Source organism: Columba livia, chromosome 1, assembly GCF_036013475.1.
Source record: "Columba livia isolate bColLiv1 breed racing homer chromosome 1, bColLiv1.pat.W.v2, whole genome shotgun sequence".
In the NCBI taxonomy this organism is placed as follows: domain Eukaryota; kingdom Metazoa; phylum Chordata; class Aves; order Columbiformes; family Columbidae; genus Columba; species Columba livia.
Genome location: NC_088602.1, coordinates 140,158,964 through 140,171,127, shown reverse-complemented (window position 1 = coordinate 140,171,127; position 12,164 = coordinate 140,158,964). Strand labels below are relative to the sequence as shown.

At 38.7% G+C, this 12,164-nt stretch overlaps 1 protein-coding gene across 16 annotated transcripts in view; it reads right to left on the bottom strand.

The window, feature by feature from the left end:
* LOC110364013 (uncharacterized) overlaps positions 1-12,164 on the bottom strand; it is a 272,131-nt gene that overhangs the window by 85,590 nt on the left and 174,377 nt on the right. For 2 of the 16 annotated variants that reach the window (XM_065033600.1, XM_065033532.1), the window contains one exon: positions 8,128-8,205. The exons of 12 other annotated variants lie outside the window; for them this stretch is intronic. In XM_065033600.1, coding sequence (XP_064889672.1) covers positions 8,176-8,205 — 30 coding nt within the window. In that variant the 3' untranslated portion in view covers positions 8,128-8,175. Of the gene's footprint in view, positions 1-1,672; positions 8,206-12,164 lie in introns of all 16 variants that reach the window. 2 more of the 16 variants (XM_065033590.1, XM_065033595.1) reach the window with 2 other exon arrangements.

Here is a 12,164-nt window from a genome sequence, read left to right as displayed (position 1 = left end):
CACATAAATATGACAACATGCAAAGTAACTGGGAAGCCAGCCACAGTGTTGAGCTACCTAGAACTTCAACTATCTGACATCTGAAAATGCTCATTTGGCTCTTAAATGAGGTCCTGGGTGCATTTTGGTGCACAGAGTTCATTATCCAAGACTAAAAATAGCGTAGAGTGAACTCACTGGAAGAAAATTTAGTAGGAGTAGTAAGAAATACACAGTTACAACAGGCCACCCCGCAGTACTTCTAAACACAGCACAAACCTGCTATGCTTTTATTAGAAGACCACCTTCCTAAAGCAACCGATTTTCATCAGTTCCTGGACTGCTTTTTCTGTTTTGTTTTTTGTTTGTTTTTGTTGAGCCGTGCCCTAACTTCCTTCTGCTAACATATATAATTTTCCCTAAGAAAAGATCAAGCGGACAAATCAGGTTCCTACTTGGGGCACCAAGATACTACTGAGCTCCATAAGCTATTCAGGAGTTCCAAACTATGGCAAGCAAGTCCCCCAAGGCTTGCTTAGAAAAAGAGAAATATAAAAACACAGGTCTAAGCTTGCCAGTGTCTGTCTCTTACATTCATAGAAACCTGCCTCAGAAGGGGGGAAAAATAAAAAAAATCTTTATTATGTATGAGGTACAACCATCTGCAGTGGGCTCTGAGAGCCAACTTAAAAGAAGTAGGGGGGGGAGGGCAGCGTTCCCAGCTGCATCCACAGTCAGCGAAAAAAGGCTCAGGGGCTGCTTATGAGTTGGAAGGAGACTGCGCATCAAGATGAAGAAGGATGTACAAGACTTGTCATCGGGAAAAAAAATGTTGGTTTATATGTAGCGTGTGTAGGTGTTCTATGGAGAAGATCAACAACAAAGGAAACGTGGTGAGGAGAAAAGATCGGCCCATAAAAAAGGTTTTCTAGAAGAGCCCTGTCACTGTGGTGGAAGGAGCACACAGAAAGTGAGAAGGGATGATAATGCTATTAGTCTTGTAATGTGGGCCACTGAATTCCTCATGACAAGGGAATGGTAATGACGGTAAACCGGTAGCAAAAAAAAATGTGTGGAGGCTTTCTTTTCTACTCTGTCTTTTAAAGAATTAAACACATCTTTCCATATTAGTCTTAAAAATTTTTGCTATTCTCTTGACACCTCTTTTCACTACTGACACTACGCATATCCGTATTATCTATCTACCATTATGCATGCCACATGGCTCGATAATGTTTCATTTCTGAAAATGAAAAAATAACCTTTTTTTTTTTTTTTTAACTTTAACCACTGAAACTTGAGTTACATTTAACCCTCCCACGGAAAAAAAAAATCCCAACATGAGAACATTTTCTAACTTCTACCAGCTTGTTATGCATTTATGTGTTTGCAGTTCAATAAACAGGAGATAGTTACATTAGCTATAAATGAACTGTGACTAGGTAAATATGAGTAAACCTTTCGAAGTGACTGTTGCAGGTTCTGTCAGGAAGCAAATCTATTCACATCTCTGTTCAAGTCAAAATCATGACAAGTGTTTGTGCTGTCATGTAAAATTTGCTGGCTTTTAAAGCTCTGCAAATTAAACCCTGGTTTCACTGACATACCTGCCTAAAACTCTGCTCAACTCTCTGCGGCCAGGATTTCACCTGGAATTTGAGCCTGTATACGGGCTGATCCTGGAAATACTTACCCAGGATGGAAAGGGCATTGACATTTGAGCTCTGGCGAATCTCGCTGTCACACAGCTAAGTCACTTTTCCCAGCGGTCTGTTCCACCTGGCCGCTGGAGATTAGCGCTCCCCACGCTGAATCAGCACACGCGGCCCCACGGCAACACTCCAGCAGCTCAGCACAAAGCGATGCGTTTCGAAGGGCTTGAGCTGAACCTGTGGGTTTTGCAATGAAGCAGCTGAGGTGCGGGCACACGTTCCCTTCTGCGGATTCTGCTGAGGAAGCACTAATCCCTAGTAAAAGGGTGGAGCAGGGAGTTTGGGGCAGCAGCAACTTAAACCACTTCAAGGAGGTTTGCCAGAGCTTGTCTGTCAGCGCTTGAGCTTTACTCCTGCAAAGAATCCTATCGACTTCAAAGGGACTGTGTGCACCAGTGCAATTAGTGACATCCACGCTTGCAGAGAAGGCTGAAGCCTAATTAAAATATGCATTTTTTTTAAATGTGCATGGTGACATGACTCTCGCTTTGCTAAAGTACTATAAATACTGGTGAGAATAGGGCGAGATCATTGTGCTTAACTTTGCTTATATATTTAAAATAGGGTCAATTTTGCATATCCCAATATCCATAGAAAACTTACCAACTACAGTTCTGTAAATCTGTGCTAATCTGTATACGCTAGCATAAATTAAGATGAGCCCTTGCTGTAAAAATGCCTTTTTATCCATGTATCTAGGAATATGCTTATGCCTAAAAGCAGGGAATTTTAAGTTGTTTCCCAGACTGTTCCTGTATCCAACTGCAACCTGTTTATTTTGACCTCAGTTCTAAGAAACTGTTGATGCCACGGTAGAAATATGCTGTGTGTTCCAACAGGCAACAAACAGTCCTAATGACAGAATACTCCATCTGTGCTGCCAGAGCATACAGCCTCAGTCTATAGCTCGTATATGCTCGAGCTGAGCACGAATCCTCAAAAAGCAGAGAGAGCAGGAACGTAACCTGCACTGCAGCTCATATAGCAAGGTATGATCTGACATGGCAAAACTACCCAAAACGGGCCTTTGTAGAGAGTCCAAAGATAGCCATTTTACATCAATATAAGCCAAATGCACCAGCAGCACTTTTCTTCTACCCTCCCTGTTCTGATTTTATTACATACAGGCTTTTTAGGCTTTTTTTTTTTCTTTTAATGTTTCAAAACTACAAAGTAAAGAAAGCTGACAAAAATTGTCCAGTGCTATCAAAAGGTAAGAGTTAAAGCATGCAGAACATATGGCACTATTTACAGCAGGCTAACACACTGAATTCAAGGGAATTTTCCATCAACCTTGTACTCTGGAAAAGGTATATTACAGAAAAATGCATGTGGGGATCCTTTAATTTTTCTTGCATCTTCTGTCCTTATAAGATGCAGCTGTGGAGCAACACCCACTGGTACTGGTAGCATGAAACGGCGATCCTCTTCTTTTACCAAGGTCTGGGACCAATTACCATGGATTTAGAGGCACTATATAAAAGACAGCGCTGATTTGTTTCTAAATTTGTATCTTGATTAAACTGTCAGAGTAGAAAAGTACAAAACCAGAGCTTACCTGACTTTAAAATGCTACTACAATAAATTATCCGAGAAACGCAGTACAATTTGAAAATGCTTAGAAATGCATCAATATTGCACTTTGTGTTTAGATTTTGAATTTCGCTCATGCCAAATCAAATGGAATAAAAGCAGCATTTCATATTCAAACTGTAAACTCTGTGTGTTCGAAATAAATACTGCATGTGAAGAGAGACTGTGAAGCAGGATTTTTAAAATCAGCAAATTGGCCAAGAGAATAACAGCAGCATTTTTCTTTTCAAAATTACTCTTAACTGTGTTTTGGTACACAAAACAGCAAATATGAAAGGACAAAAGTCATTCTCAGGAACGTTCATGTAAACCTCCATGAGTCAGAACAGTGTTTTTCTGCATTTACCCCTGTAAACAGCACGGAATCTGGTCTCACTCTGTTAAGGCAAAGTTGTTTCCCAGAATAGCTTCAATGATACCAAATCTACTCTAACTATCACAAATTTCAACATCTAGGATTAATGCTGTAAAAATGCACAGCGATTGTGGTCTAATGAAAGAAAAAGTCAACATAAACACGATGAAGCAAAAGCAAGATCGGCCATGCAGAACTTCCAAAAAGTAGTTTAAGAATAAACTACTGTTATTAAAGTTACTGTTATTAAACTACAGTTATTAAAGCTTTAACAGTATACTGAACCATTCTGTATAATGCTATTATTACATTAAAAAAATAGATTCATTTTCATCACTTTTCCTAAAGCTTCTGCTTTTTTTACCAATGTGCTTTTATGTCCTGACACAATTTTTCTACTTACTTTTACATGGTATCCATGTAAGGATATAGCTATTCTAAACTAATTAATTAGCATGCACCCTTCCAGAGAGAGAATATGTGACAGAAGTATTACATAGTGAAGTTCAGGCATCTTTTTATACCCTCAAAAGAGGGTAATTGATCCTCCCCTCTCCCCAGTTTCAAATGTGGAACTTGGCTGCTATGGGTTCTTTCCCACACAAATCAAGCCTTAGCTCTTTTGAATTGAAACAATATGGGACGATTATTGTGGGAATTTTTTTACTGTTACTGTAATTTAAAACTTTCTGTACCCAATTTTGCATTTTCTATAAATCAAAAACCCATTTCACTTAGGGCTACAATTAAACAGAGGAAATCAAAGACTAACTTCTAAGCAAGTCTTGCTATTAATCATAGGACGAACTAGTAGTACAACTACTTTTACTGCAGTTTCTTTCTGCCTGAGAACTACATTTTAATCTAAAGCTTGAGCTCTTTAGAAGAGACTGTGTCACAGATGAGACAAATTAAATAAAGGTATACACTAAATGGTATAGCATTGCATGCTATTTAAGATGGAAGGGAAAAAAAAAGCAAAACCCAAAGCATGCTGACTTCTGTAGCAACTCCAAAAAAATCCCTAGCTACCATACGATCAATCACAGTTATTTATAGCAGCCTCTCTCACCTTTTGACACAACAGAAGCCTGCTAAAAAGTACAAGCACCGGCAATACTTGCACTAACGCAATGCTACTACAGAGACAACTACTCAGGGTCTGATGCTGCAGTTACAGAAGGTATCGTGCTTTTTCTTTGACCAGACAAAGCCACGGAGTCAAGTCATTCACTTTATGTATCTGAACTTAAATATATCTTTTTCTCCTTTTTCAAGGATAATTTACAAGAGGAATTGGTTTCAACAGCAAAATTTAAAATACGGCATACAAATGCAAAATTAAAATACTAGTGAAAAATGAAATCGTGCGGAATATGTAAACTTAGGGCTTCTGTTTTTTCAAACTGGAAGGCAAAACGATGCATTTTTATTTTCTAAAGAGAAAAAAATGCATCTTGATTGCTAGACAAAATAAAATATGAACTCCTAAATCGACAGAAAGGCATGTTTCAGCCAGCTGTCTTGTTTTTCTTTTTCCTGTCTCTGTTTCTCAGAAAAATTTTGTTATGTCGTTACTGTTGTTCAGTGCCCAGATATTTTTAGGGAGAGGTTTAATGCCTCATGGTGTTACTCTCTGCAAAACTCCTACAGAGGTACAAGTCATCACATTATTTGCAGCAGTACATCCACAGTAAGAGTAAGCAATAACAGTAATTTATTCATAAAATACGTACTCAAAACGAAAAGTTGGCTTCCAGTTAAACACAGTCTGTAATGTGCACATTCCAAGCTAAACAGGAACATTTACCGATTGTGAGGCAATTTTAAACGTGTCTTGTAAAAACTCTCGTTTTTAAAAAATCACTCACAAAGAAAAGATCTTCAAAGAGGTTTTTGAAGGGCTTCTTAAAACAAAACAAAAATCTTCTTAACACTGACTTGCTATTCAAACACTGTGCTTCAATAAAACACCATCAGAAAATTTTTCACCTCTGAGAAGAATGAGATTTTCAGAAGTAGATGACTTACTGAGACTACAGCTTGAAACATTGTTTTACTATTGATTTTCCTCCTAGCGAAAATTTCTAATGTACTTGCAGGTCTCATTATCTCTGGCAATGAACTCCTGGAGCAATCAACACCTCTCTTTCTCAAAAAGTGCATTCAATACGTGTCAGTTTGTCTGTGACACAAGGAGTTCCCAGGTCTTTGCTTCAGTGTGCTGAAACTTGCTCATCATTTTTAGTCTGTTATTTACTGAGCTGAAGGAAAGGGGAACTTCTCGTTTTATCTTCCTCTCTGATCTGAGCACCGGGCAAAGGCAGGTACTGACTACACAGGGGATTCACAAGCCAAAACTCCTGCAACCATAGCCTTGCCTACCAGTAATTTTGGAAAGACTGGATGTGAACTGCCCTAAAGAGTAAAGAAAGAAAAAGTGGTGAACCCCCCCCCCCCCCCAAAAAAAAACAAAAAAACAAAAAAACAAAAAAAACCCACAAGTTTTAAAATCTCATGCAAACAGTATGAAAAAACTGGAGCACTTACTCCTATTAAACAGTTACAAACCCTGCCCGACATAACAGTGAAAACTAGAACATTTGTCGCTTCTCTTTTTATTCTCAGGTTTATTACGCTACTGTTTCCGATTTGATCTCAAACGATACTGTAAACTAAGAGGGAAACCGCCTGCCCTGGCCAGCTTGCACTCCTCGGTGCTCAGGATGCCGACATGCAGCTTGGCCTGAAAGTGCCCACACACCACAGATAATGAGAATATAAGACCACAGGTTACCAGCGTCACTCAGGACCCAGCTAGAGACACCTAAACACAAGCACTAGAACATACCTGGGACCCAGTGGTGCTCACACAAAGATTTTCAGCACCATTAATAATCAGCCTATGAAGCTCTCACATTGGGCAGAGGATTACCAGGAAATATTTCAGAACACCCTGGTTGTAGGTTTCCTGTATTTTCCCTTTTGGTTCTAAGCACTGTTTTTCACACAGCCGTTACCATTTGCAGAGGAGAGGGGGAAACGGCGGTAGGAGGGGGAGAGGACATGGAAGCAACAGAGTCTGGAACTACCAGTGGGTGCAAAAGTCCCATGCATAAGCATCTGCAGGATTTGATTGTTGCAGGCACACTTATTTAAAATGTAGGTGGGGTGGGGGGAAAAAAACAAAACAGTTTTTGCAGTATTCATTAAAACGGAGCCGGCCTTCTGCAGGAACTGAAGCAGCACGGCTTTAGCTGGCTTGAAGCTGTCCACATGGTGGAACCAGTGTGGCTCTCTCTGCTTGGTTAAACCCTCATCTGCTTCCCAACTCTGAGCATCACGTGCACGTCTGGGGCACCCTCCAGTGCAGCTCTGCCCTTGCTGGGAATGAAAACTGTAGACAGGGTGACGGAGAAAGCCTGCTCGCTTGAGCTGACTGTAATTTGCTACACAACGCCAATGCTGCACAAACCAGGCACGCTTGCCTGTCTTCTAGAAACTGAACTCTTAGAAGGGAGGATACGTTGCTGTAAAAAGAAATAAATTCTAAACTCAACTACATTCAGGCAAGCAATAGGATATAAAGAATGGAATTATCAGGAAAAAAAAACCTCAGCAAATAAAAGATTTAAAATATGCCAGTGTCTTTATTTTAAAAAGTTCCCTCCCAGTTTTCTATTCTGCAGGGAGTACATAAAATGTTAGGATTTGTAAGTTTCAGTTTGCACTGTCATTGTCTAGTATTGTGTAAAGGTTTGGATTTTTGACTTTTTTTCTTTAAGTCTATGATCTAATTGATTTTCCTGTACAATCTTAAGATGGTATCAACATACTGGATTTTAATTACTTGTACAGTAGAATCCTAAACTGGAAGGGCAACAGAGCAGGCAATTTCACAGCATATTTCTATTGAGTCTGATCAGACTTTGATTTGGGGTATATCTATGCAGATGCTGTGTGTGTTGCAATCCCTCCTATTACTTATGAATGAATAAAACAGAGTGACTGATTTACAAGATGGTGCTGATGAAAGAAACCTCACGGCAAGCAAGCATGAGAGCACATAACCTTCCGCTTTAGTAGAGAATACTACTGAATTTTGGGAGCAGAGGAGTCGCCTCCTAAAGCTATGAGTGAAAGTCTCCAATCAAAGGAAGTCGAGGACTGGAACAGCAGCTGCAACACAGATCTAGACTATGAGATGCCGACTTGTGTGAAGACGTATTTAACCCCTCAAATTCTGCAGGCACTGCATTTCCAAACTGTTCACAGCTTCCCCCTTTTCAGCTCAGTGTTCTCCACGTGTTTGCTGTACCTGATTTATTCACCATGAACTGTTTCTCACAGAAGAAACCTTGTGGGCAACGTCAGAGTTATCTCCAAAGCACAAGGGGAGGTGCTGAGGCAGAGAAGGAGGAGGAAACTTGAAGAGGCTCTTACTGTTACAACCAAGGCTGAGTGTAAAAGAATCTCCCAACTTCTTACTCATTTTTCCAGATGAGGGCACCACGACTCCCACATACGGATACTTCATCAAGGCCTAGTTTCTGGACAATAGCATGCCTAAGATACAAAATTTACAAAGTAAATTATATTATATTAGAGGTCAGAAGAGCAACTAGACAAACTCTTGGGACTGCGGATTATCTTGATCAGAAAGAGTTAACATCATTGATTTCAATGGCACAATAAAAATTATTCTTTGCACCCAGCATTTCTCACAGTGGCTTCTACAGCAGCAGTTCACAGAACATAAAGGACACAAAAAAAGCCGTGTGCTATCTGAAGTGGTTTGAGTGGGACTTAAACTCCAGGTAGGCCTTGAACTAGTCATCTGCAAAGAGGTAAAATACACCCTGCGAAGAATAGCTTTACTTTTTTTTAATTGCCATTAGAAGTAATACCCACTAGACAGCAATGTGAAACACAGCCATTGATCACCTGGATAAACCTTTTCACTATAAGCCTTTTTCAAAAATACTTAGAGCTGTAAAGAAGTCTGCAATTGCACCAGCAAAGTAATTTTTCAGCTTGATCTCTTGATGTTAATTGAATCGTGAGACTTCTCTGTTTGTTCTTCCACTACTTGCAACTTCAAAAATGCACAGTTAAGGAGTAGGCCTTGTTTTTCACGGATTGAAAAGCTTGTTAGCTCTTCCGGCTGAACCTTCAATTAATCTGTATTTTAGGTTAGATTGTATCACACGGACGAGAAGAAAAGTTACAAAACTCAGGGATTTGATACTGGCTCACTCTAGCCCCTTTTCCAGGCCAAGTTCAAGGCACCAGCAGGTGGGTGGTGTACTCTTCCACCTATTCAGCTCGGCAGGCATCGAAAGTTAAAAGGCTTGCAGCAATTATTCTGACAATAATGGAATTTTAGTGCTTCTGTGTCCAACCCAGAACCTTATATGGGTGCAAAACTGCCATATAAACTGCCAGTGTAAAGAAATCTATTTTGGGAAGAGAATTATGCTCATACTTAAAGTTCCTTCAACTTCCTAAAACTGATTGCAAGATGCGGACTGCAGTGTCACAGACTGAAGAAATAATTCACCAGCAAGTGTACACACGCACATACAGTACCTTCCATAAGCATGGAAGTATCTCCATAAAGCTACAACTACTTTTTTGCTGTCACTCCTGACTTCCACACTGGCCTGTTCTTTACAGGAGGCACAAGGACCTTCCAGTTTGGTTTTCTCTCCCAAACCAATCCTCTTTTTCTAGAAACTCCAGACCATCTTGTTCCCTGCTGGCTCTATCTGCAGGCAAGTGCCATTCCTTACCTGCTCGCCTTAAGCAACACTGTAAGTTTTGACTCCTGAAAGCATTTTGGGGCAAAAAAATACAAGCACCTCATGGATACCACTTCTTATCCTGTTAAACATAACCCCCAAGAGCATTTTATGTCACAGAGAAGAAAGCAATTGCCACTAAATAGTACCTTAATGTGTACATGTGAATATTACATGTGCAACCTGTTAGTTACACCAAATAGGAATGCATCCATACAAATGATCTCACACGTGAAACGTACATAGTGCAGAGTGGCTCATACTTTAAATGAAATAATTTTATAGAGACATTCAAGAGGCACCGAGGAGACAGTAGAAATAATTGTTTTAGTATAATTTAAAATGTAAATGTCATGCAATACGTAATTTAAATGTAAATCTGCACCTTAAACCTTCAATCCATCAATGTAAATCTCCATTTAAGAAACAAAATTTCCATGTGATCATGTTAATTCCTCCTTCTATAATAATTATAGAATGAGAAATGTATAACCTTCCATTAAAAAACTGGTAACTATCTATCTATCTATCTCCCTAACAGACTGAGTTGGAAAAACTATTTAAAAAAAATCGGTTACTAATAAAAACAGATTTAAGGATGTAAGTGGTTTATTCACGTAATAACTAAGCAACAAAAAAAACCTTATATTCACACTGCATTAAAACCAAAACCAAATCCCATGATGAACCCCTGCGGCAAAATTTGTATGTGCGTGCCCTTTGGGCCTGTAACAGAGTTTCCCTCCATTTTGGGATAATATGATCAATTCTTTCCCATGCACCCTGCAATTCACAAGTGCATGCCAGAGTAGGAAGAATACCAGTGCTGTGTCCCTTCAAACAAGAAAGCAAGACTGACACTCCTCGGTTTAAATTAGACAAAGTAAGAAGGTAAAAAAGCTAACTGAGTAAGTCCGTAAGGTCATGCAGAATGCAGCATTCTTTAAATGCATTTTAAGAGTCATTTGAGTTCAGGCTTCCTGTATCAGGTTTTTAAATTAGGGTTACTTTGGCTTGAGAGCATAATCCAAAACTCTCTGATATTTGTGGGAGACTTTCCACTGACTCAGGACTGGATATACTATTTTGCTTCTAACAGACAAATAAAACAATACATCTCATCTGCCAAAGGTAACAAAAATATCATGAGAACTCTCCTTTCTTTAAAAAACAAACAAACAAACAAAAGCAAAAAAACCCACCAAATCAAAAACAAACAAAAAACCTGCAACCAGAGAGAAAAACAAATAAAAAAAAAAGAGGGAAAAAGAATATTTATCAGAGAGTCAAATCTTTTGAAAATACTACTTGCTGTATATACAAATGTAGAAGTAAATATATCAGAGCTCTTTGTATATGGGTAGCAAAATAAATACAGTGATCAAAATCTCTTGGATATAATCAAATAGCTTTCCTACCCTTCTGCACACTGAAGTCCAATAAAAAGCAAGACTAATTCTCAAAAGATTGCCAATGTGTTTAAAAGTCCATGTCAAAGCTTTGTGTTTGCCAACTCAGTACTTCCTGAACTGAAACAAGTAACTATCCGTCTTAAAACACTGTGAATATTTGTAGCTTCTTTACAGCTACTGTACCTTGCAAATGAAAGTGTAAATGAATTCTTCTACATCTTTATCTTCCGGCCAGAATAAAGTATTTTCTATCATCCATCCTATCGCGACTCTGTAAAACCAGTTACTGTGAGCAACGTATTAGAAATAATAAAATAACTTGTGCTGAAAAATCAGTATGAAGTGTAGCACCTTTACAGAAACCCCCAGCTGATCTGTCTCTCTGATGAATTAACTTCGGTGTGAAGTATCTTGGCCTACCATGGTTGTAAAACACAAAAGTGCTACCACGTATTTCTCTGAGCTACTCAGTGCCACCACCTCCCCGCCTCAGCATTAAAATAAATAGACCTGATGGTGCTGCTGCTTGTTTTCTAGCTCCTGAGATCAACTGTTTCCAGTGTACTGTCCTATTTTTGAAATTACCTAAAGCCAGAAAAAAATAAAACTGAGAAAAATAACGAGAACAAGACCAGTTTCAAATAACACTATTTTTTTTTTAATTTGGCATTCTAAAAATATTTGTGTCTGTATTTGTAAAAGCACGTGAAGTCTTTAATTATTAAAACTGAAGCGGCCTTCTCCTGAAAATGCCCGCTTATATTGTCAAAAGAATTTCAAGAGCTGAATGAATGCCACAGTAAACATATCTGTACGCAGGTATCTGAACACATGGGCAACATGCTAAGTGTGCGTCAGATTTAAACTGTTGCAAAATATCAGCGAGCAATTCAAACACAATCGGTAAAAGGCTACAGAAAATGACTTAACTAATATTTAATAAAGGTATATTGGTTATTATAATAATAAATTTTTCCTTAGGTCCTTTTCCTTCCCCTTCGCAAAATCTTCAATCAGTATCCAAAGCAATTTACTTTTCTATTTGTGTTTTAATAAGTTTGAAAGGATCAAATCACTTTGAAACTCCAGAGAGACTGGACAGGAGCTAAATGTTTTCCTTGGCAGACAACAGGATACAACGGTTGAGGTTAATTTAAACTTACGTATATAAAAACAAATAGGTAATACATTGCCATCTTAAACCTACAGACTCGTTCCAAAAAGACTGCCTAATTTAAATAAAGAATGCATAAGGTGATGCATCAACTACACACCAAATATGGAACCAACATTCACTCTTCTTTTATTCATA